General features: G+C 39.6%; 1 protein-coding gene across 3 annotated transcripts; it reads right to left on the bottom strand.

Moving 5' to 3' along the window:
- Positions 1-110: 110 nt before the first annotated feature.
- Positions 111-26,378, bottom strand: ANKFY1 (ankyrin repeat and FYVE domain containing 1). 3 transcript variants are annotated; one of them, XM_035900681.1, is made up of 24 exons: positions 25,900-26,355; positions 24,207-24,325; positions 21,704-21,839; positions 20,056-20,179; positions 18,397-18,546; positions 17,302-17,467; positions 14,959-15,163; positions 14,129-14,197; positions 13,235-13,434; positions 12,707-12,804; positions 12,094-12,316; positions 11,025-11,123; positions 9,749-9,902; positions 8,619-8,787; positions 7,284-7,402; positions 6,786-6,942; positions 5,490-5,690; positions 4,235-4,411; positions 3,657-3,804; positions 3,303-3,393; positions 2,845-2,969; positions 2,479-2,625; positions 1,901-1,991; positions 111-1,149 (listed from the first exon to the last, which is right to left on the bottom strand). In XM_035900681.1, the coding sequence occupies exons 1-24, from the start codon at positions 26,181-26,183 to the stop codon at positions 1,017-1,019; spliced, it is 3,585 nt and encodes a 1,194-aa protein (XP_035756574.1). In that variant the 5' UTR covers positions 26,184-26,355; the 3' UTR covers positions 111-1,016. The 3 variants fall into 3 exon arrangements, with proteins under 3 accessions (XP_035756574.1, XP_035756576.1, XP_035756575.1); XM_035900682.1 differs by having other exon boundaries at positions 1,057-1,402; positions 25,900-26,378; XM_035900683.1 differs by lacking the exons at positions 24,207-24,325; positions 25,900-26,355 and adding an exon at positions 23,865-23,952.

The following is a 26,378-nucleotide window of genomic DNA, read 5'->3' as shown; positions in this document are numbered from 1 at the left end:
ATGGACCCAAATTTAATGTCTAGAGGTGCAGCACATTCTGCATGGTTACCGACTCTCCTGCAGCAGTTAACCAGGGTCTTTAAACCAAAGGAAAGTGCTACTCTCCCTCATGGGATTCATAATGCACTTCAGCTTTATTGCTGTATTGCCAGTTAGACTACTTAACCAGTTTTAGTGTTTCTCCATTTCGCATATACTTAGGCCTTTCAGCACACTTATGCTCATTTATACAAGTTTCATGAATTGGAAGGACTGCAACGTAAATATAAAAGTGTGACAAGTAGACTTTGACAGCTCTAGCAGGTATGAGCAAGAGTATTTACTGGCTAAAACAATCTTGCACTTCTCTTGAACATGCTAAAGCTAATAAGACATTTACTGAGGAGGTATCAAGATGTGGATCTGCAATTCTGACTGCTTTGCATCAGATGTTGTAAAGCTTTCTGTTGTAAGGCCACAATTCTTGAGCTACGCTTAGAACTACCCCCATTTTTGAAGAGTTGCTCGAAATGAACAGTGGTTGCAACAGCTTAGTCTAGCTTCATGAGAAGTCTTCTCTAGAGAAAGGGAACATTTATCTTTAAGACAAAGCAAAGAAAGATACCTGGTTACCCTGAAACTTAATGCCATCTCTACTAAGCAGCCTGAAAGCCACAGGACTTAATAGAGTTGCTCAGTGCAAAGCACCATATCAAGGACAGACCTGTTTCATGCCAATTCAAACACCAGCCCAACAATTTTAGCTTCCATACCCCACTGCAACTAGAAGAGGGTCTAAATTCTTTTGTCACTTGGTTTCAACAGTCCACTCAATTTCCTAGTGAAGTCTTATCACAGCCTGATACATTTACAGTCATACAAAATCATTTATACCAGAATATATCATAACAGGGTCCTTAATTAGTTCAATCTATTGCAGAAGACATGTATAGGCCTCCTCTTCCCTATCCAGAGGGCATGTAAGCAGAGCTGCTGTCAGGAGCACTGACTGGGAATCCCTTTACTTCTCCAGCACACTAGGAGACTCCTCCCAGAGTCAGGACATCAAAGCAGATGTTGCAAACTCGAACTGGCTTGTTCAGATCAAATTTTATGATGGGAATCTCCTTTGTTGAGCACTTATGGCAGAGCAGGCGTCCACAGTGTCGGCTGTTCATAGAAGAGAGATGGGAGAAAAGTGAATTCACTCATAGTGAACACCAGGGTTTTACTGTTTGATATTCTTTAGCAATGATAGTATTAGTAAAGAGGTACAGCAGCAATTGAAATGCTACATTTTTCTTTTATCTTCTGGTAGCTCTCATCATAATTGAATACTAATGCCAAACACATGCTGCTTCTGCCAGTCAGTCACCTAGTACTACTTCAACTGATGCATGTGTAGTTCCTCTGGAACACTGGGCTAAGAGAAAAAAAAAAAAATCTTAGTTTAGCGTCCCATCTAACTCAGCATATTTTCTTAAAAATCCAGAGCTTCTACAAAAGGCAACTCATGTCTACACAAGGGCAACTCAGGTCAGCATCTTCGGTCATTTCCACATCACAAACAGCACCCCTAATTTAAGCTGGCAGTGGCTGCCCAAGTGTGTCACCTGTTTCAGAGCAGGTCAGCCCCACTACTGAAAGCAGGCATCTAAATCCTCTGCTTTGCTACTGGAACTTTGGCATGATTTCCCATTTCCAACAAATCAGAATATTAAGTGCACAAACTGCCCAAGATAACTATTTTAGTCAGACCACAAGTTACTGATCTAGGACAGGGTGGAACGCTTTAGCTGGATTACTGGTTATACACCTACATTAGCATGGAGGTTTCCTAAACCACCAGAAGGAACAAGTCTAGCTACATTTGGAAGAGGAATCCGTTTCCTTGTAAGCACAGCAAGATGTGTCATATTACCAGTGATGCTTTCTTGTCGTGACTCCAAATTTGGCAGTGCATTCATAGCAGTTGGAGCCATCACACCAGGGAGGTTCTTTTGTCAGCATATCTGTTGGAGGCAAAAATGTAAAGGCAAAACGGGGTCAGACACCTCTTGAGTACACTGTAACATAAGGAGGCTTCTTCCAGTTTTAGGTTACATGTGGTATAATTGATTTACCTACTCTTCCAGTAGCTGCAGGCTTGTTTGTAGGCAATGTATAGTTGCTTTCATCAATATCACATTATCCACAGCAACTATACAGCACAAGTTAAAAAGAAGTATCTAGGTTTTAAGCTACATTAGACAGTGGCACCAGCCATTCAATCCTTCAAGAAAAAGTAGTATTTGACAGGTCTGCATTGTGCAACTTTTCTAGTTGATCGTGAGAAAAATTAGTATTTCTACCCCCTATTTAAAGTAGGAGAATATTCAGAAGTTCAGCTCCTCTGGAATTACTGTCATCCAAGTCAGATGTCCAGAGTTTTTTCCTCCACCAAAGTGTCTCAGAAGCATAAGGTAAAAACAATTTCCAACTGTAGCAAGTTGTACTTACCCAGCAATCTAAAGAGAAGCTGTTTTGTAGCAACTTGGTAGTTGAAGATATTTACTCCCTGATTGTTGTTAACTCCAAGACGAGCCCCAGCTCTCACTATTGCACGACACAAATTAGCATTTCCCTTCATGTAAGCCAACAGGAGCACTGAAAGATGAAAGCCAGACATTTTTCTGCTAAGAGAGTGGTAGGTGTTGCATTACACTCAGTCCAGAGTAGGCTCTTTAGTTCTTTTAAGTTTCCATGTAATGTTTGCATCTTACTGTATTTAACATATTACTGCCAATTATTCCAGCTTTAGAAGTGACATACCATTAATACAACTTGAGTGACTTTCAAGTTTAACAGCTGTTGAATCTCACCTACCTGTGTTTCCTTCAGCATCAGGTTTGTCTAGAGGGTATTCCGGCATACACTCCAAGAAGAGGTCACAGATGGCTGCTGCATTATCCTTCCCGTATTGCCCCAAAATATGCATTGGTGACTGGCCCCTGGGGGAAAAAAAAATAAGTTTGTTACCCTGATGAAAGTCTGCTTGCTACTACAGTTATGCATCCAACTCCCCTTGCTTGCAAGTTTGGTTCAGACTTAAACCATGCTACACCTAAGTAACTCAGTACATCATATACAACTGCCTACTTTAGCTTCCTTTTCTTGGTACACAACTTCCACACAATTCAGACACAGCATGCTCTGCACGCTTTACTGTAAAATGAGTGTAGAAATGTTATAACCAAAGCCAAATCTTTGGGGTTTTTTATGTAGTCATATCAGCATATATTTTAAAACAGATTGTGGCTCTTTTAGTCTGTTAAGGCTATTACCTAATATTAAAGGCTTCCGCATCTACATTGCACTCTGTGAGGAGGACTCGGATATTGTTTAGACGGCCATGCATCACTGCCAGATGAAGAGCTGAAAAGTGAAAGAGAAGCTTCAAGAATCTGAAGTAGTTAATGTCAGCAATAATTACAGACTAATAAAATTAAGCACTCCCCTTCCACTTCCCCCACCTTCCCTCTCCAAAACTCCTTCCACCAGCTTTGATTTCTTGGACTTCCATTCTTTTTCACCTTTGAAGAGCGAGCCTATTCAGTGCACTACCTCTACCACTAGGAGATATCACGAACAGACCTACTGAAGTGTTTACATCTACTTGTAGAACTTCAGAAGTTTACCATTATTTCCATTTTCATCTACAGCTGCAAAGTCTACTCCATTCTCCAGAAGGACTGAACAAATTGTGGGCAAATCCTGCTGGGCTGCTAAGTGAAGAGCAGTCTGACGATGCTTAGTCAGTTCATTCACCTGGGCACCTGCAAGCAGCTGTCAAGATGCAAGAAGGAATACGTTCAAAGATGTTTTCAGGGCTATTAGCCAACAGTCTATTTCTGTGAATGAAGCACACAAGACTCCACTGTACAAAGATACTTTTAGGCCTTCAGCATATATAAAATGCTATCATTACTGAGCTACCGCAACTTCTGTTCATGTTCAAATCTGCAGAAAATGCAAGGTAAGGTTCTTCTTTTGAAGTGAGCCACACTACCTGGTGATTGCTGCAAATCAAAACATGCTCAAAGGCTACTGATGCAGCTCGGCTAACAGTACAAGCTAAGGGAACTTTGTGCAAATCTCAAGTTCTGTTCCAGGAAAAGTGGTGTCGCCTTCAGCTGACTTCTCCAGCCTACATGCAATGCACATTAAGGCAGAATGCACATTTTTAAGTAGGGGAAAGTGACTCTCCAATACATACCAGATTACGAACAATGATCTCTGAGCCAGCTTGTACAGCCAGGTGCAGAGGTGTCAGCTTGGAGGCATCCTGGACCCGAGAGTTTACATTAGCCTGTACACTTATCAGGAACAGCACGCTCTCAATGTCAGAGTTCTGAACAGCTACATGTAGGAAATTCCGACCTTTGTTATCAACCTGTGGCAGAAAGGACACATGAAATGAAATCTATTATTTCTGCAGAACAGCCAGTTGTTATGTAGTAGGACATATTTTAACAAAGAGATACTTGTTCCCTACTTGAGGTGAACTGTAGAGCCCTGTTCCTTTCACTATTGACTTTAGAGACTTATTTGATAGATGCAACTATCAAATAAACTGAACTGAGAAGTTATCAGCTGCAACTGCTCACTCTAGTCTGCTTCAGACTAATTCTACTTTATAACCTTGGCATTTCTTGACCACACACTATGGAGTATTATGACATACAAAAGGTTGACAGCTATTGTAGTAAGTACTGAGCAGCAGTTAACAATAAACTCAGTTAAATGAAACAAACTCGAGTCAAATCTGGCAGTTAACAACTGAGAAGGAAGCAACATGCGATCCTGCCACACTGATGCAAACTGTATTCATTTTTTGGCTTAATACCAAGTACACGTTGTTATACATCTCTGCCTTGAAGCTGATGTCAAAACATATTTAGAACCAGCTGTATTTGTAACCACATTTTAGATATGTTACAAGAGCTCACTAAGCACTCAAATACTTTACTAGTAATGAAACTTACATAGGGTAGGAAGAAACTCCTGAACAGCTGCCTGAAGTGTCACACCAGAAGCCTAAAGATACAGTTGGAGGTTTTGTACTTCAGCGGTGCAGCATAACTTCTATTATTCAGTTGTTTTAAGTCAGAGTTTCTATTTTGGCTAGCTTTAGAAAAGCCGGTAATAGATTATTTTCCTACTAGTCCAGCACAAGACAAGAGTGGAGTTAGAACTTTATCCCTATATACACACATATGCCTGTTCCTCAATTTAGTACTGACAAAATGAGATAAGGTTTGATGAGACACTAACCCTTGATGTTCTTACTCACACACAGTACATACACACCTACAGTTCCCTAGTAAATCCTGCTACAGAAAAGTGGCATCTGGAAAACATCATTGCATCTAAAGCCACAAAAGGATAAAGCAGGATTTGCTTGTGGAATACCTGTTACCACGTACTAGTGCAGTAAGGAGACCAGCATGCTTTGAATACTCCCAGCTTACCTGTTCAGCAGCTCCTGGTTCCCTCTTCAAAATTGCTTCAGCTGCTTTGTTATTTTTATATGTCATAGCACACGCAAAGGGAGTCATTCCTTGCCTGTCACGTACATTTAGCTTAATATCTGGATGTGAAATCATAAGCTGAATGATAACATTATGTTGGTTACTAATAGCAACATGGATTGGAGTTCTTCCTTCTGCATCCTAGAAGGAAACCAGGAATTTTGTTAAATGAAGGGAAAGATTTATGTATTCCTGAATCTAACTCTGAAAAGTAGAAGCTTATTAGTTTAGTTCTATGACATCACCAGCTGCCTTCAGCTGGGACATCAAACAGTTGCAGTGGGAGCTGCAATCAGACATTTTGGGGACAGAGATGAGCATTCAAGACCCTAACCAAGCATTCCAAGAGAATGCTTTCAAACTAGTATTAGTTTGAGGTATTTTGAGACTTTATAGTATTAAAAATCTGTAGAATTCATTTTTTATCTGATATGCAAGTCTGAAGTACCATTTCCATAGATTCAGCACTACAGATAATTCCCTAGCTTGACTCAGGCACTAATGCCAAGTTTTCTGGAAGCCAAACACTTGGAAGTTCCCTCATTGAAAATACAACAGCATCAGGCTGTTTGTTATGCAAGCAATACATTTGAATTTGCTAGCCTTTAATAAGTGTTTGATCACTTGTCTGTATCAAGCAGCAGTTTACAGCCATGGCCACTTTGTGACTATGCATTCTGTCACTTGTTTTGATATTGTTTTCAGTAGCATCATGACCTAGAAGTGTTTTGCATTAATTTTGTTGCTATTTGTCAAGCTTCTGTGTAAGCATTACTGTGTAATCAAAAATAAAGTGTAACTCATAGTTACATCACCTCTGTTTACTCAGTAACTGAAGACACTTCTCAAACATACTAACAAAGTAGAGTATTCTGTAGTTTTACACTACAGCTGATCTAACGATTAATTGCGGCAGAATACAGCCCTGCTCCTGCCTTTAATTCACACTTAGGACAGAAGAGTAATTCCAGTCATTACATCAGAGAACTAACACTGCAAGAAGTCTTCTGTATTGTTATTTTCCTTCAGTATCACTTCCTAATCTAACCCATCATATGGGCAGATAAACACTAGATCTGTTAACAGGGGACACGAAAGAAAGAGAACTGTAGCCATAATAGAAGGATGTTCTTTTTCCTATCAAGCAAAATACACAGCTAAGATGGAAGTCTGTTTTCACTACATTAGAGACAAAGAATCAACTTCAAAGAAACTGTGCATAATTTCTCTACATACCTGAGCATTGACATTGGCACCAAACTCCAAAAGGCACTGGATCACCTCTTCTAGTCCCCAGCAGGCTGCCAAGTGTAGGGGTGTCTGCCCATCATGAGCTTCCTCTTCTCCTTCTCCATTTGGGCCTGGCTTTCTTGGACTATTCACATCACAACCACTAAAATAACCACAATACAGTCAATTTATAACATTTAATCCAGACTTAAACTGTTCCAAACAAGGGTCATAAAGTTTTCAAGAGCTGATCCAGCAACTGCTGACACATTCTACATAAGTGCAAGTTCTTGGTTTTAATTTGACTCGTCATCAAGAACATGATGGCAATATAGATAACAGAATGTCTTTAAGATTAGTCAGACTTCTGTAAGTACCATCCACCCACCAAAAGTCTAATGGAGCACATACCTGTTACTAGCTCAAAATTGCATTCAGTTAATTTATGCCAGGAAAATATGTACATGCACATTAGAAGATTTGTATTTTACAAGGGGGACTGACCTGCGAATAAGAAAACATGCTATTTGTTCACTGTTTTCGTCAATAGCTCTGTGAAGAAGAGTTTGTAAGCAGCCACTTGGTCCTGACCCCCAACAGGTTGAATCACAGCCATGCCTAACCTAGAAGGAGAAGCACAATGAGGCAGTGAACTTCTTTTTACATCTCCAGCCGACTCCTGCTACTTTTTATAGTCCTTGACTAGTGCTTCTGAAACATTATCCCTTAGAGATAGAATTTGAGATACCTTATCTATTCTTGTGACAGTCACTGAATTTCAAAAAGCTACTTTAACATCTTCCAAACTAATTTTTCATTGGCCTACTATGTAATACTTAAATAGGTACTGTTTACAAACAATTCAGATATTCACTCAAATACTCTGAATACATGGGCCTTAAGCCAGTTTGGGTAGCAGTTACCTCATTTTCACCAGTGACCAGCACCTAGAGAGAGTCAAGTAGCATCAGCAGACGTTGCCTTTGAAGGTCTGGCCCATTTGCTTGCTTTCCTATGCATTCAGCTTAACAGAAATAATTTTTTCCCCAGGAACTGTATTTCTAGTATTTGTATTCTTCTACTACAGAACTACTTACACAAGCAACATAGCACTTAAGACTTGTTCCACTCCACTTTACAAGCTATTTACAAGGTTTACACATGAGTAGTTTCAGTGCTGACTCCATAAGGATCCTTATCCAACACCAGAACAAGTGGTCAAGTGCAGTTACAAGATGCATTTCTCAGCTCACCAGCACAGCTTTTCAGTAATTGTCTCTAGCAGACAATAACTGGGTATCGGAGACAAAGCTTTCAAGTAGCTTCCTTACAAAGGAGGCATAAGGAGGTCTACTATATCTCCTAAGAAGTCTCCTGCTGGATCACCTAATTCCTGAAAGTAAATAGTCTTAAAAGTAAATATAAGCCTTTAAAGGCCTTCGCGACACAACTTTCAAGATGCAATAAAAACCCACACGTACTCTAAAGCATACATATGGGGGCTCAGTTTTATTCAGGAAGCCTATCATCACACAAGTCTGGTATGCTACAGACTGATGTTTTTAGTAAATGCTTACTCTTTCCAGAATTAGGAAATCCGATAGCATACACTAGACTTATTACAGTGGCTGAAAGATATTTGGCTATGCAGACTACGGTGTTTATAAAAGATTTCCCAAGAAAAAGGACCTTCTGGTGAAGAAAAACCTCTAGAAGTTAGACAGTGGTATAGAACTACTCTGTTGTTTTGATACATTGAGCTTGTTTTTGCTGATGAGCCCTTTGTTGCTAGCAAGATGCACAAAAGTGAGACTAAATGAAGTCAACTGACAGTCTTACCAGAGTTGATGCAATATCTTCCAGGTTGTTTTCTAAGGCAAGCCACAAAGGAGGATTTCCTTTCTCATCTGGCACAGACATGTCTGCTCCCCTGGTACAAATAGCATCAACCACAAGAGGGAGTTGGTTTTTTATAGCTAGCTGTAAGGCAGTTTCTCCATCCTGTGTTCTGCAATAGGTACAGTTTGCAGTGTGTTATTACCACATTATAAAGTTAGGCCTCATGTTACAGTAGTTTATTGGCAAAGCCAGGAATTATCTCCTCATGTGTGTATTTTTGCTGTGGTAAGACCATATCTCTACAGACAAGCAAACACACCGTATTAGTTTTTCATCACAGCTATGTAGTTTACCTTTCTCCTCCCAAACTTTAGTAGCAAGTGATTGATTTCTGAAGTCTGAAAAGCACATTAGTGTTCTTAGCTCAGAGACACTGTCATTTCCTTAAGTGCAGCCATTATTTGAACACAGCTCCTTCAGAGCAAGCCTACTGCCACAGAAGCGAACAGTTCTGCACTGTGGTAACACTTCAAACAGTCAGAAGTACCAACTGTTAAAAAAACTGAAGTTAGAACAGCAGTATTAGACAGTTTGTACCCATGACATTCATTACATTACACCTCACAACTTTCAGAGACAGCCAGTCAGTCACATAAGCAGATAAATATTTTGTCCGGTCTAACATCAACATGTCTAGGAGATACTCGGGAGGCAAGTACTATCAGAATCTTATGCTGGAGCTACATCTAATCAGCTTAGATGATAGAAGACATGGAGCTACATCTAATTAAGAAAACATGCAGCTCCATCAAGCTGGCAAATAAATGTGACTATAGAAGTTCAGTACCATGTCTCTACAACTTGAGTCTCTTAGATGAGTCTGTTCTACCCAGAATTAAGTGGCACCTCCTTCTATAGCTTCAAGAGGAGGTATGACCAATAGAGCTGTAAGTAGTCCAAGTTCACATATATAGTCCCTCAGCCATAACTACTGCCATAAAAAGCACCAAACACATAACTATGCACAAATCATGACTTGAAACCAACTTCAAGCCATTATATAAAGGCAGCCATCACTACCCACTCCTAAATACATATACAGCTGAGTGTTGTATCAGTTAAGATCTTACCTGACATTTATATCTGCCTGATGTTCCAGCAAAAAGAGAGCACTCTTACTGTCTTGTCTCTGTATTGCAGTGTGTAGTAGAGTCTGTCCATCTGACATTGTGTCATTGATGGATGCCCCAGATCCAAGCAGCTGAGCTGCTATTGTGTGCATGCCTAAAGAGTTAAAAGCTCATTAGTATCCTGCCTTCACCTCTATAAAAGACACATTGAAGATTAATAAATAAAGCTCTGAGCTTTCAGTTTTCAGTAATTACAGTAAGAGATGCACTGAATCAATGCAAGAGCCTATTAAAGTTTACATACACAAGTTAAAACAACTCATGACTCTACCCAGCCTGAATATTCATTTACAGACTTACTGAATATTGATTAGAGTCCTTTTGGTTTGGCTTAAAGACATAAGATATGGTTTGGTATACAAGTAGAGCTTTCTCTTTAGTTTTGCCAATCTAAATGTAGTAGAGTCCTCCTTAATCAAACCTAGCCTAATCCTTTACATCACTTCAGACTTTTCTCCAAAACCATTAAGTTTGGTATTACATTCATAAGCTATTCCCTTGAATGTTACTGCATTAGATGTTTAGATCCTCCCCCTTTATGTTGGGAGCAGATAAGGGCTACAGATAAGGTAAGTAGAAAGCTACATTTTTGTTTCCTTTCATTAGAAAGGAAAGTGAAAAGCCTGGACAGGAAAGGTGTTTCTTACATATCAATGACATCTAGCACTCCAGTACAGAGCAGCATCACTAAGTGTTCTGCCTCATCTCTTAAGTCCAGAGTATGAGTAGCCATCCCACACACAGCTGCTGTTTCCAGCTCAGTAGGACCATACCTAAACTGATTCAGTAATGACCACACCACCTCTTTTCTTTTGATGATGTCCTGATACTGTTGAAAAGTCACTTGGCTACAGATAAAAATATCTTGTTTTCCCCAAACCATTCCCCTCCATATTTCACACATGAAAGCAGCTTCTGAACCAGTATTTCAAGATCCATAGATCCATTCCCCTTAATAGCTCCCCTTCCCTCTGTAAAGGTGAGCATTACTGTATTAGCCAGTGTCTAGGACAGAGTTACTCATGATCAGACAATATGGTGATCTGGTATGAAAACTACCAGTTTTAGAAGCTGAAGAATCACCTAAAGCTCTCCTTAACAGCTTCTCACTAGCAGCACAAGCCAGGACATAACACACACCTGCTGTTTTTTTTCTTAAAAATCTTACCAACATCATAGCTTCTGTAAATTCTCATCCTGTTTTGAAGGCACATACCTGTCCAAAGAGCCAACCCCAGCACAGTCTGATCTCTTGAGTCCTTTAGACTAAAGTCAGGAATAATTTGCAAGTTGTTGGTTGCATGAAGAGCATTAGCTAGAAAAAAAAAACCAAGTAAGTAATTAGAGCATTCTTGTATTTGACCTGCAGTTGCACACTGAAAGTTGTAAGAGTAGCAATGTCACGTTTTGAAGAAGGCTGTTCCTTTAGCAGCCAGTCAGAAAGATCTGAGCAGGATACCTACAGTTTCCCAGATGTGATACTGCTTAGGATTCAGCTAGTATTGCCACTACTACCTGATCTTAATACTTACACTAAAAAAATTTCAACTTTCTAGCTAAGAGACTTAACCTGCCCCCTTTCTACCTCCATTTCCAGAGTGGCATATACAAAGTTCTGAGAATGAAGAGTGGAGGCTGTACTGCAAGATAGTGGCAGCATCCCTCCTTCTCAGCTCCCTGGGATGGAGGATATTCTCCCCAATTCACCTACTCCCTCTAAATCCTACTTATGGTAGCAGACGAAACAGGCCTTGCTTCAGCTGTCAAACTCCCTACTGCTAGAAAGGAGAAGTGGAACTAGCAGCATTTAATAAACTGTCATCTGTTAGTATTTCAGTAGTCAAGTCTCAACTTCACTACAATACTAGCATTACTCTGTACAGAATCCTCTTACTGAAAGAGCTGAGGGAGGCGGAAATCTCACCACAGAAAGATGGCTTTATCCATATTTGATTTCAGTGTTTACTCAGACCAAATGCTTTGACAGGGAGAGAAAAGGGATCTCAGCTGTACAGCTATAATACAACCTGGGGCTAAGTGTTCAAGTCCATTATCTACAGTGGAGAATTTAGCAAGATTTATGGGCAAATTAATTTTCTAGTCTTAACAAGGAGATTATTTGCATTTAAGACTATATTTAGCCAGTCTTATTAATTGCTCTACTTGAACAAAGTTTACAGGAAGACATACTTTATTAGTAGTTTGTCAAAACACAATTTAGATGCCATCTTGACACAGCAATCCACTATAGCATCAGTACTTTCTGAACCAGAAAAACACCCTACCTTTTTGTTCCAGGATGACTGACACCACATCAGGGTGATTGTAAGCAATAGCCATGTGAAGGGGAGTTTGCAAATAAACATTCTCTGCTGTTGGAGAAGATGCATCCTTCTGACCAAGCACTGCTTCTGCTGTCTGGATATTTGGATTGGCTCCTTGTTGCAGAAGTTCTGCTGTCAGGTTTGCTAGGCCATGCCTACAGGCTGTATGCAGTGGTGTTTCTCCCTTTAATAAACAGAATACTAGGTTAACAGCTTGAGACATGAAACCCAGAAGAGAAGTAGCTTTTAAACAACTATGCCCACAAAGATTGGTGTGAAGAGCTTATGTCCTAGCAGTTGAAGCTCCTTAGGACTTTCAAACTACATGAGTTAGCCTATATTAAGGACTTAATACAGCAGGCACTGAAGGAAGGGTTAAAAGCATGTTAGCAGCAGGTGATGCTGCAAGAACAGTGCCATGTGAATGCAACAGTTGTCTAATCACTAGTAAATATCTCAGCAGGTGTTCCAAAATGCATTAAGCTAAGGTTAGCAAAGAGAGCTCTCTGCTCTCTTACTTCTGAATAGAAATAAGGAAACTTCCAGGCTACAGTCTGTAAGTTTCTGCTTTTACCCGTTTGTTTTGGTGGTTGACTTTTGCTCCATGAGTTGCTAGGAAGAGAGAAGCTGCCTCATTTCCTGCACCAGCTGCCCTCTGAAGCAAGCAGTTTCCTAAAGAAAAACCATGAACACTGTTAGAGAGCTATTCCAACCACACTTCAACACTAACAAGTATGCTAGCACCTTCCCCACTACCTTACAACATTACAATTTGAAAAACAACAAGGAAAATCCTACCTACTAGTAGTTACCTTGCAACATTGGACTGTCACATATGCTACCATTTAACAATTACACATTTTGAAACTGTAAAGAGGATGTTAGGACCTGGCAAGGAGTCCAGATTTCATGTCACTTCCTGCAAGCCAAGCTCAGCTTGGGACCCATCAGTGTTCCAACTCTGGGTAAAGCTACTACCACTTAACATGTATTATGCAGCAAATGCTGTTGAAACCTCATTCAGCTCCTCAGAGTGAGGTCAGCATTAAGCAATTAACTTACAAGCCTTCTACCTACACCAAAATACAAACCTCTGTTTTACCTGTTACTGTGTCTGGAGCATCTGTATTGCTGCCTTGTTGGATCAGCCTTGCTGCAAAACTGTTCTCATCAAATGAGGTTCCATTTACAACAGGGGCATCCTCAAAAGGGTTCACAGACTGATCAGACGATACGGTGATATACTGAACTGCAAGCCACAGAGCTGTGCTTCCTTCATGATCCTTCAGCTCCAAGTCTAGTCTAAAAATAAGAGTTAATGTTCCCCAATTTATACCTTAAAAAGTGGTCCCCAACGCAGCTTAAGTTTCACATGTCTGAACAGCTGTACTAGTTTATCTAATACCTCACTGACAACTCCTGCTTGCCAAGAAGCCTGATGTAGCTCCAGTTACTTCAGAGAATTGTGAATGCTCATTGCTCCTAGAAGTGTAGCCCTGATAGATTTGCGCTCCCACTAAACATAACAAAGAGGCAAATCCTCTTGTATTTGAATAAATTGTACCCAAAAACTGCAAATTCGACTACAAAGAAACTGAGTCAAATGAAGTATCCTGTTTCATCACCCAAGAAGTCACCTGTATTAGCTTTAAGCAGCACCCAAATTGAACTCAAGAACATACTCAGACGTTTTAAGAGTCTTACTACTCCTTTTAGCTCCACTACAAATGAAGTTATTGCTACATTATTTCACCTAGCCCTCTTTGAAAAACACCGAGATATAGTTTGCTTCCTCTTTAAAGCAGGGCAAAAACTTATTTGGCTTCTGGCATTGTTCTGGCATCTTAAGTTATGCAAAGTCTTTACACTTTTGCTTCCCAAGCCTATTGCTAGACTTATTATAAGGCAAAAAGGCATAGAAGAGCTGTTAAACCAGTTTTCATACCTTCACTGTACAAGGTAACCTCAGTGTATTTTACATTTAAGTGAGACTTACTGTTTGCACTGAAGAAGCTGACTGAACACAGGTTCATTCCTGACCACAATTGACACATGTAATGGGGTCCTGCAATTGGAGCAAAGTACAGTTACATTAGTAATGAAGTGAGACACTTAAGATTTTGTCCATGATCACCAACATGCCTCTACAGATTTATGGGGTTAACTTTTGTCTCTGGTTTCAGAAGGGCACAAGCACATCTTGAAAGAAAGCACAGTCTACCCTTTCAGTGGACATGATTCCAATTAATTTAGTATTAAGCAACTCTTCACACTAATGTAAGAGCTAACCTTCAAAGAAAAAGCAGAAGAGCTTTACCTATCAGAATTGAGTAACTGATAAACTCCAAGTATTCTATATCATTTTATGCACTTGTTTGCCAGCCCAACCTAACCTGGAAAGCAGTTTACAGGCCCTACTCTTCAGATAAACACACTGCAGATACTGACTCAGTAATTTCAGTTTCACTGACAGCTTCAAAGAGAAGTAGCATTCCTGAAGGGTATTTGTCATCTTAGTTTGCTTGCTTTACTGTTCAGTGATTCAATAAAGGCAATTAATTGTGTGCCATGTGTTCCAACAGGATCAACTCACCTCAGCCTTCTATAGCTGGGCTTAGTCATGACAGGGCACCATTCAGCCTGCACAGCTTTTCACTTTGAGTGCTACCCACAGGTCTCAAACTGGATTAATGAATCCACCTTTCCTGCTTCCAGTATCACCTGTGCTTTGCTGACAGACCTGAGCAGGTTCTTAGTGGGCTGCACCTAATCACTAAAGCTTTAGATGTCAAACTGGTAACAGACTTGACTTCACCCAGTATTTACCTTCCTTTGTTGTCTTGCATATTTGGATTGGCTCCTGCCTGTAAGAGGGACTCTGCTATCTGTGCCATCTCTGTCATGACATCTGGCAAATGCTTCTTGGGGCTATACGATGCCACAAGGTGCAGAGGAGTCTCCTGGTCTCCCAGTGTAGCAGCATTCACACGGGCACCATTTTTAATGAGAAAGTTTGCAGCAAATTTATCTCCTTTTGTGAAACAAAATAAGGTTATTTATGGATACACTGGAACCCTATATACTTTATAGAAGTCCAGAAAATGGATACACACCATCTCCCTCTATACCATACAATCATTCCAATGCAAGTGTCTGCTCTTAGAATGCCTTAGCAATAGGTAACTTCAAGAACACTTCACTGCAAAGTCAGGATTAAAATATTTCATAAGAACCCCTTGGAAATGTGTTTTACCCAGAGGTTACATGTGACTCAAATTCACTAGTTTACTTGCTATGGTGATAGTGAGTTTGCTAGTTCTTCTATCAAGACAAATCCATTGCTGCTTTAATGCACAATGGGACAAATTGTGAGACTAAACACACAAGTAGTTTTTAAACAAGAGGTACTATTCCAGGGCATCAGTCAAAAGCGTGTAGCTGAAGTTAGTCATCATCTGTTCAGTATTGCTACACAAACAAGCAATAACACAGCCTTTGCCCTTAAAAGTTTAGGCCCCATTATACATAGGGTAAGGGCTTCAACAGTTCAGACCCACCATGCATGGCATTCCTAAGAACTCCCTCTTAAGAGCTCCTCAAAAGTCAGAACTTAGGCCCATTTCAGTACATGAAGCCTTGGACTTGAAACACCAAGATGCAGAAAATGACTTCAGGGTAACACTAAATTCCCTTCCTCCGAAGACTACCCTGAAGACATATTCACAAATTGCTTGTCCTGAATGCAAGACTAGAGAACAAAGACAACTTTGCCTCTATAGATAATACAGATTGCTGTATTATCTCTGCCAGCAAAAACCAAAATCCCATTTTCTCATTTCCATATCTGACATTCCCCCATTCTCCAGTGATCATAAATAGTAAGAATCATGTGGCAAGTTCAGATAATTTGCTTTAGCTCCATTTCCAGAACATGTGATTGTTAACAGTTATTAATTCACCAAAGCTTTGGTTACTAAAAAGCAAGCATTCATTCTCAGAGCTCTAGCTTAGACTGAAAGCAGACATTAGAACTAGATGACAAATCCTAGTATTAAGTATGAAGAGCAGCCTGCTGCAATCTTTCTAGTGCTTTATAGGGCTGCAGCCATCACAACACTGACCTATGCCTAGACGGTCTCCTACTCCTGTTGCTGAAGTTTCATTCACAGGATCAGACACCAACATTACCCTGTTTAGATATGTAGAAGATTAAAAGAAGTTGGGAGCTGCATTTTGAGCTCACAAAACAAGCTACTTTTAAGAGTCCAAAAGAGCTTACTGTTAAGAAAAACCTTATGCTTTTAATTTGTAGCACTACAATACCCACAAGGTCCAGTCACAGGTAAGGTTCCCGTTGTGCTTGGCTTTGTGGAACAGAGCTGCCAAAGATATCCTTGCAGGCAACTAGCACGAGGCACTCACTACAAATCTTTACCAGACCTTGGCCATAGGCCAAGATGCTACAGCTCCAAAGCTTTCAGAGTACTGTGGCCACAGCAACTGGGTCCGATTGTGCTCCAAGTCTCCTAAGATGCATTTGCCACTCTAAGGTGGAGAACAGTTCAAAATAATCATGTAGTTGTACTCAGAGTCCACTCTGATAACTATGCTACTATTCACTGGAGCTTTGAAGATATTCAGACTGGCACAGAAACACCTCTGCCTGCTCCTCATCTTCTTCCAGCCAGTTTCTCCTCCCCTAAAACTGCTATCCAGTAACAAGGACCCTTGCTGTTAACCATAACCACAAAGAATCATATGCTGCATTCAGCCCAGGTCTAGAAAAAGGTTTCACCTTTATTTGTGACCAGGCTGTTACGCTTGATTCAACTATTTGTCAGAAAGACATTGTGTTATCAAATTAGAATAGTCTCAGTATCTCCCTACATTTCTTCCTTTAGCAGACAATAAGTTACTATATTGCTTCTGGATGTCATGTAGCCTAAGTTTAGTTCATCAGCCAGCAGGCTAGCTTTCAGGTCCCAAATAAGAGTTTATTTGTTTTTAAGTTTAAAAAAAAAAATAAATAGGACAAAGTTCATCCTTGACTACAATTTTCTAACTAACTGAAATGTCAACTACATAGTGACACAGGAATAGACTTTGGAATATATATTCCACACCGGTAACAACTGCAAGTTAACAAGGCTTCATATCCTATTTACTTACCTCTCTGGATGGCTTTATGTAATAGACTCCAGCCTCTCTTGTCTGCCCTATCTACATCAGCTTTGTAGTTGACCAGTGTCGTTGCAATACTCTCCAATCTTTGGGCAAGGGCTAGATCCAAAGCAAGATCTCCATTGTGATCCAACTCATTGAGCTTCCCGGGAAGCTACAACACAAATTCAGTCAACTGACATTAGTTAGAGGTATGCTCACCAGCCCAACATAATATTTTAACAGCCTGTTCCAACTACCACAATGTTAGACCTTCAGCTCTAATGCAAAAATGCTAGTGTTTCATTTAGCTAAGTGCATCTTAAACAGGAAAGCCATCAGAACACTAGCATCACCATATGCAAGTCAACCCAGACAGTCATTCAATGAGATAACAGGAGTTCTGTTTGCAAGCCTTGTTTAACTCACAGGAAGCAAGACTAGTACACTGTTAAAAGATGCTGCCTATATAGGCATAGTCAACATAGTACTAGGAAGAATTACTCAATTCTTCCTTTAAGATATATCAAATCCCAACTGGATTAGCATTTAAGGGTGTTAAGTACTGCTACTACAGTCCCAGCTTCCAGTTAGGATTGGATGCATCCTAAAGGACAAACTGAATAATTCTTGATAATTAATACTTGAATAATTCTTCCCTCCCCTTGCTGAGGGACAATTTACTTGCTAGTTATTTAGTGTTCATCCAGGAAGAACAAATACCTGTTACTTCAAACATTCAACAGAAGAGGAAAAACATTTGTTCAAAGAAATTATGCTTACTGAACTGCCATGAAGCAGCAAAGTTAACTACATAACATTCAACTTTAAATGTGCGTAGCACTATCAAGTATTGGATTTTACTAGATATAATCTGTTGCACGCAAGATGTTTTCAGAAGTGATTCGTAATACTTAATTATGTCTTTATGGAGCCTTTACCACTAGACCTCCATTATGTACATAAAAGTAGCTATGGCAATTATAAACATGCAAATAAGAATTAGCAACAAAAAGAAATAACAAGGTTCAGACCAGTAGTTTAAGAAACTAGTTATTGGAAATACCAAATACTAGAAGACAGATCAAGTCAGTCTCACTATACCTGTGAATCCATTTCAATAAGATACAAAAAGACTACATCTTCTCTCTCAACCTTAATAGCCTTATGCAGAGGATATTCTGTCTTTGACTTGAACATTTTATACAATAACTGAGCACTCATGCTACTGAAGTCTTCTTTACGCAAATCATCCTAGAAGCAATAAAAAAGAAAAGGGTAAGCAATACTATTTTAGTTATAAACAAAGCATTGCACAATGCAATTATGAAGTTCACAAAAGTTCACTCAAAAGCTCCATTTTGACAATATCACACCAAACAGAAACAACCCAAGATAGCCTTTTAAGACTAGGAAGAAGCACTCGGGAAGTTTTACATCTTACATTTCAGTTTCAAGATCAGTTTAGACATGGAAAACTAGCATTTTACCACACATTACACTAGATTAACATCTAGTCTCTAAACTATCTGGACTTAAATCACAGTTACAGCTTTCTGACAAAAAGGCCTACATCTATTGAAGACTGACAACTCCATAGAACATTGAAAAACTCTGAATAAAAGTAAACAGAAACTTAGAAGTATAAAGACCCTATGTTTGACTTAGTGCTCATTTGACTAAACAGAAATAATCTCATTTCCAGATAGAATACAGTGTCAAAAGTAAGGAGCCAGCAGCAGGAAAAAGTTAAAATGGCTGACCTGCAGGTTCAGATACAAGAATCTTTTCTTTTTATGTATTCAAAGCGCTCCCCTCTGCTTTGGCATTAGCCAAAGAAACATCCACATCTGGATGATATATTTTAGATTGAGAATAACCTAAATCCTCACACACTAGTCTGCTGTTGACAAGTCTTATTTTAAGGGCTAATCCATTATACAGTTAAGTAAACTTTCCTCAAAATAACTGAACAGAGGAAATTAAGCTTCCAAATCAGATGCAAGACTCCTTGCCACTCTCTCCATTCCAGAAAATAACTCTTCCCTGGATTATTTTTAGAACTAAAAGCAGGCCTGGGATTGGCGATGTGTAGAGACAGAGACCAACTATGGATGAACTTCTAAACAGTTCAGGGCCCAGATTTGATAAACAACCCTCTTGCTTATTAGAATACAGTCCCTTGGGTTTGCCTCATGTTTAAGAAAGTAAAAGGCTTTTTATGGTGAAGTATTTCCAATGAATAGAACAACTCTTCAGACTATAAGCTACTTCCCCCAGTCAAGACATTCACACCAAGATAGACAATAGACATAGCCTCTAAAGACAACAAAAAAATCTTAAAGAAGGATCCATTTAATGTGCTTTGTTTCAAACATAATTATGAATTAGTGTTGTAGAGAATACCAAATAACATACAGCATCAAAAGCACATAGAAAGTTAACTGAGGCAGATGGTGTCCTGGGAAGAGTCACTCCTGCGTCAGAAGCCCCTTCACTCACAGTAGGTGGCAGAGCAGGCAGATTTGACAGCTATTTATCAACACTGTTGCTCCTTGCAAACATGCAAGGGTCAGCATAATAACTTTCAGTGACTAAGGTAACCTATCAGCAATCCATGCAATCCCCATCCCAACTTGAATGACAGCACACCAAGAGATACTCCTGAGGTTAGACAGTACAGTAAGTTAAATAAAATTCTACTGATCAAGTTCCTATACTCTGCAAACATTTTTCTTCTTGCTTCCTTCTAACTGTACTTACCCAGTGACTTGCAATGATCTCAGCACAATAGTTCAGAAGAGTGCTAGCATTCAGCTCCTCAGCAGTCTGATAGAAACGAATGCAGTTCCTGACATTAACTAGAGACATGACTCCTTTTTCACATCTGTCAAAATAGGAAAGCCAGTGTTCAGTAGCCAGGAAACAACTTGACTGTAACAGGGTCCTATATACTCCTTTTTCTAGATACCAGTAGAAAATTGCTTGGCCTTGCTTTACTACAAGGCTAAGCAGCATAAGCATACTTTAATCAGAAGCCCTGTAAGACAGTTTCCCCAAGAGCAGGCTCCTATTAGATTCCATCTAAGCTAAGGTCCCATGATAACACCACATGCTGCAGGAGCCTGCAAGAGGAGACAGACATCCCACTTCTCCCAAGGGAACACACTGCAGTTCATTCACTGTTATGAAGTAGGGAAGATGTCTATCTTTACAAGTACTACAGTGTGATCACAAGCAGTTTTTGTGCCAAAACTAGAAAAAGGCAGGCCAAATACACCTATTTGTTTAATAAAGACAAGGGATAAGCTTTAACAACAGATCTACCCGATCTTTATAGATGTGAAGCTATTAGTCTGAGTTTACAGGAAGAAAATCCAAGTTCCTCAAAATGATGATCAAGTTAAGCATGCCAGTGATCTCCAAGCAGATATTAAAACCAAAAAATGGAAATACTTGTCTCCAGGTGCAGATACCTACCAAGATATCCAATAATTAGCATTAGCATACTCTACATGGACTTGTCACTAGACTACCATGACCAGACAACAGCTTGAGGAATGTTTAGGTAGTACAAGATGAAGACAGTTTTAAGCTGATAAAAAGCTTGAAGGCAGTTTTAGCATTGGCCTTACAGATGTCAACCTCTTTGGTCAGAAGAAGTGACAGCAATTTAGTTTGCTTCATGTTGAGTCACACTTAAATCATAGATTTGAGTGCCATGTACCACTACAGCCCCAGATACCCCTCAGGCAGAAGACTATGATATCAAAGGGCACTTTATCTTTGACTAAATTCAAGGCTTTCAAGCTGTACAAAACTTGAAGATGTTTCAATTTGTACATTCAGGCTTCTCACTAACCATAAATGGTTATTTAGAGCATTCTATACATTTGAGGTTAACAACCTAGCACCTATTAGAATGGTAATCATAATCTCCTCAAAATGGCAAAGCCTTGTACTGTTACATTAACCTTTTTTAGCAAGAAAAGCTGCCACCAAAAATGCACAGAACAGCTATTTAAGTTTAAAATTTTTCACCTGTGGTATTTTAATACAGCAAGCTACTCGCCATTCACTCTTCCTAGCATCCTCTAACAATTCCTTTCTTGCAACTCTCCAGAACTTGTTACTAATATACTGATCTCTATCTCCTCTTAATGCCAAATTAGGGTTATTAGTTTGACTGGGAGAGGAACTAGAAAGCAAACATAAAAGATATGTGAAAACTGCTACAGTTTAACTGTAGTGCAAGGCTTCATTTTCTGTGATCAAGTGAATGTCATGCTGTACTACTGAAAGCCTCAAGTCTTTGAAAAAGCAAAATTTTATCCAATTGCCAGTAGCTATCATTTCTATTCGAACAAGGTTGAAGAGTTCAGAAAGATTCACTGTATTTACCAAGACTCACCTTTCCCTAAGCAGCTGAAGCTGAAATCTATTAGCTAGTTTCATGAGCTCTGTCAAGAAGATATCATCTTCTCTTAGCTCAAGTTCATCTGTGTAGATCCACTGCAGCATTGCCATGGTTACCTCTGGGTCAGCATCTGGTACAGGGAGCAACAGGGATTAATAAAATACCCACAGAACAATCGCCTATTCAAGTAGTTGCTATTCCTCTGACTGTTAACATCACAGCTACCATCAAAAAAAGAGATAGCCTTGTTGAAACTATACTGCTTTAGTTCAATCAAAATGCCAAAACAGAGGCAAAACTGGTCAGAAGTTGAAACTAGTTACAATGCTGGCACCAAGCAGGAAAACCTTTTTTTCCATTGAACACTGTGCAGGGAGCCCTGTAACATCTCCTGCCTTCTAAATAAATATTGCATATTTAGGGGCCAGTGATGCCCCTTTGAAGTCTTCGGACCCTCACATATAGCTAAATCCACATCTACATTCGACAAGCACAAATCCCTTTTTTGATTTAAGAATCCTCCTCCTTTTATATTATAGCCATACGTTATGAACTATTGTGTTCCAATAAAGGTACTTACACCTTGGTAACAACTACAAAGTACTTAAAACTACTGGGAACCATTTCCAGGAAAGGTGCAAGAGTCAGTTTAAGAAGCTGTTTAGATTTCAGGTGTTTACAACACTGATCACAAGCCTGATGTTTTTACACAGGCAACAAAAATAGAAGCCCACACCAGAGGAGATACGCAAGCCCAATGGCCAGGTACCTTTGTCACCTAGTCAGATGTATAGTGACAATCTACAGGGATGTAGACAAGAATTACTCCGCCACATTAAGATCAGACCAATTACAACAAAAAATACCATTCATTTAGAAAAATAATATTAGTCCCTTCAGCTGTTTTGTTTGTCTTCAAAGAAAAAGCATACATGTTTAAGACACTGAAAAACCCATCCTAAGACATCTCCTTTACATGGAAGGTTGCCCCAGGTTATTTGCAGAGTACCAGACTGTACTTGGCATAGCATGTAGACTGCCTCCTAAGGAACAGGAGCTTTTAGTAAGGCAAGGAATGAGAAAATCTACTTCAGCTGTAATATCAGCTCTGCCTTGGCAGAGATCAGAGTTCATTTTCTTCCTTCCAACAAAAGAACCTGTGTTAATGTCTTTTTACTCTTCTTAAAGAGTAGAAAATTCTGCAGACTCCATGAACTCTTAAAACCATTTTAAATGCTGCCTGTATTTTGAAGTCAGGATTCACACAATCTTAGCTTGCAAATTTTTAAGACAACCTCTTAAGAAAACCATGACAGTTTTTAGGGGACAGCTTGTTGCTTGCTACAACTACTTCATAACCCAATCCTTGTGTCATTTATCAAATTTTATAAAACATTCAATTTTACACAGCAGAAAGTATTATTTACTAGCACTTATTTTAAGCATCATTCTATAATAGGATGTGTGTGCATCATTAAACATGCAGGACTGCAGCTACATTTGAGATTCTCAGACTAGCTAAGATGTGGAGCCTAGAAAGACTATGGACTGCCACGTGCAAGAAAACTACAATTAACATAAGAGCTTTTTGAATAATCTTCTGTTAGCATAGCAATCAATTTAAAAAATCCTTGGCATCTGTTTTCTTGCTGCTGCAGAAAGATCCATAAATCCTTCTGCAAGAAAGCCTATGCTGTCTCATAAACCTAGCTTGCTGTGACTTGCTTCTTTCCAGTTTGTCTGCACTGAGGATTCATGATAAGATTAAGTGCAGAAAGTGAAGCCAATGCTTAATATTCAACATGTCAGCCAGCAAACCTGCTCAACTTCATGCCTGTTTTTATTGTTCACAAATTAACTAACCCTTCTATACTGTTAAGTACAGAAGAAAAGCCTGTCAAGAGGTTCAATCTGCAGAAACACTGCCCAGTGTAAGTACATGCAAGAAACAGCTACAGCAGAACAGATCACCATCTTGCAGCAGACTGTCTTTCAGAAAACATCTCTTCCTCACCTATTTTGCAAAGGTATCAGAGTGCCAAAGCAAATAACTTTTTAATAACACATCAGTATTTCTATTAATTTCCCACACACGCTATGTTAACAAGAAGCAAGGTATTTTCATGACACACTTCAGAGAAATTATGCACACTACCTCAAAAAGCCCTGTCCTTAGAAAGGAAGAAGTCAAGCTCCTCCATATAGATTTGTTTTTCATTATGCTTAGTTGACTCTAGAAAAGACAAACAGGCCACCATTCTCAACCCCTGTTCATTAAAGAGAAAGAAGGTAGGTTATTGATTTAACTAGCACTAGCACTGAGTTCACAAGCCTACTACCACGTTTCAGAGACAGGGCTCTGTAATTAATGGATTAAGCACCACTTTTTGTGGACAGTAGTAGTCTGAAAGGTACATAAGGATCCTTTTCCCAACAGGCCCCTTCACCAGTCATCCTGAAGACAATATAAGCATCATACTACTAAGCAATGACTGACCTGACAGATCCAGCTCCTCTGTTGAGGCAAGGTTGGCAAGACTCCAAGTATCACTGCGTGCCGCCAAGACAAATTTGTGAGCACTGATGTGCTTGTCCCCAACCTTTATCTTCAGATCACTTAGAGGAAAAAAAAAAAGCATATACATGTATAATGCAGGCTTCCCCTGTACTTAGATATGCATGGATTCAACATGTCCATAGTATCTATGTCCCAGCATCCACATTTAGGATCATGTTGTTTGAGACATCAAAATACATTTAACTGGTTAACTAGAACATTTTGCCAAATGACAATTCTTATTCTTCTATGGAGAAATGCAATGAGGCATTATTATTTAACATGCTTGGGGGGCTGGGTTTTTTTTTTTTAACCATTTTGGAATAAACTGCAGGGGCACTATGGTAGAAGATAGGAAAATCCAGCAAACTTGAGGTTAAATATTTATGTTGCAGTGTCCATGCTAATACTGTCAGCTAAGCACCAATGGTTTCAGGCAAGACCAGCAAGAGAACAAATGTTTGACAGTAGTCTGAGTACAAGGCAGACTCCAACAATCCCCAGTTCCCCAGAGACCAGCTGTCAAGAACACTCTGATTTCATTCTGACCCCTTGAACACCAGGTTACCTTTCGTATTTAGAAAGTACCTGCCCTGTTATTTTAAAATCCCATAGCTTATAAGTGTTCTGACTGTGTAGGTGTATTTTCCAGACCATTTTCTAAATCGAAGCACTGCTATAAACTAAAGCACAAAATACAGAGATGTTACTTAACAAAACTTGCATTAGGACTTGCTTCCTGTCTCCTTTTGTAACCAGACCACTATTCTATGCCTTTAAAACTCAAAAGCTGAACAGAACTGAAGTGTTCCAGCTCTTCTGACATATGCTACCTAACAAATCTTTTACCCAGCATGCTATAATAAGTTCTTGTCAGGCACAGAGCCTTTTCACAGGGAGGCTCATGAAGAGATCTTAGGGGAAGGAAGTTTTAGTCAAAACTATGTATTTTCCCCTTACGTGACTGAACTACTTCACTATATTGGCATTGATTGTTTTCAGTAATAGCAAAGAAATTGGTGTCATTGTAGCCTCAGAACTAAATCAGTTAAGGGATCAAGACTATTGAAGGCAATCCTTAATGTGCCTATAGAAAAGAAACCACTAAACCTAATTTTGTGTTGAGATTCAAAGATACAATATCATTTTTACCACTAAGCCACATATATGACCATCCAAAACCTGTTACATCATACAGTCAGACAAGCCAATTTAATCAGGCTTCCATACACACAAGTACAGAACTGGTTTCAAGGACATACCCTTTCAAGAAAGGAGGGCTTTCCTTCTGGTAGAAGATATATTGTGCAATTAATCCATCAACTAGGTATAGATCAGTTTAAAATTACTTCTGTTCAAAGGGAGTTTTACTGTTGACAGTGAAAATGGTCAGTTTTCTTTAAACTTGTCTCAAGTGTCAGTCTCCTAGATTAACTTTTACTTAGAGCTCTTGATTCAAGAATTGGATTCAGTATGCCACCTGACCTTAGCATGCTCTTCCAACTGCAACTGCAGACCCTATTCATACCAGGCAGTAGAGAAAGAATTTTCCTTGTCTAAGCCTAGTACCCACTGCAGTCAATGAAGTCAAAGGTTCCTGTAATGCCCCTTTCCCCAAAGGAGGATTTCTTACCTGTACTGCTCCTGCTGGTAGAGTTCAGCTACAATGGCAAGAAGTCTACTGATGAAGGTGTCACTGGCATTGTCTTGGTTAGCCTGGGCAGCCAGAAGATTGCATCTCCTCTCTGTATCAGCTAGTTTCTTCTGCAGCTTTACATACTCCTGGCGGAGAAGCATCAGGTGCTTTTCCAGCTTGGCCACCTCCTCTGCAGAGGCACACAGTGTTGCTACAAGGTTGAAATACGCACACCTTTGTTTTGCATCTGAGGGTAACTTAACCCTACAAGCACACTGCATGTCTAGTTTAATCGTGGAACATTGCAGTAAGAGTCTCTTCTTCCACACTACTCAGGCATCTCACCCCCAGTATTAAACCTTTTATTTTACATCACTGCTAGCCATAAACACATTGAAAGTTATCAGAACACAGCAACAGAAACCACTTACAAAGAAATTTCCTGAATCCTGTCTAGTCCGGAATGCCATAAGCTT

The sequence above is a fragment of the Egretta garzetta genome, unplaced genomic scaffold (assembly GCF_000687185.1).
Source record: "Egretta garzetta isolate BGI_Z169 unplaced genomic scaffold, ASM68718v1 scaffold108, whole genome shotgun sequence".
NCBI lineage: Eukaryota > Metazoa > Chordata > Aves > Pelecaniformes > Ardeidae > Egretta > Egretta garzetta.
This window is presented reverse-complemented; position numbering and strand designations above follow the sequence as displayed.

Bases quoted from the DNA above. Each gene is read 5' to 3' on its own strand.
- ANKFY1 (XM_035900681.1), bottom strand. From the start codon at position 26,183: ATGCAGTGTGCTTGTAGGGTTAAGTTACCCTCAGATGCAAAACAAAGG. The intron at 8,788-9,748 runs GTAAGATCTTAA...TACCTATTGCAG, and splicing joins CAGGCAGATATAAATGTCAG to AACACAGGATGGAGAAACTG. The intron at 2,970-3,302 runs GTAATAGCCTTA...TTTTTCCCCCAG, and splicing joins GCGGAAGCCTTTAATATTAG to GGGCCAGTCACCAATGCATA.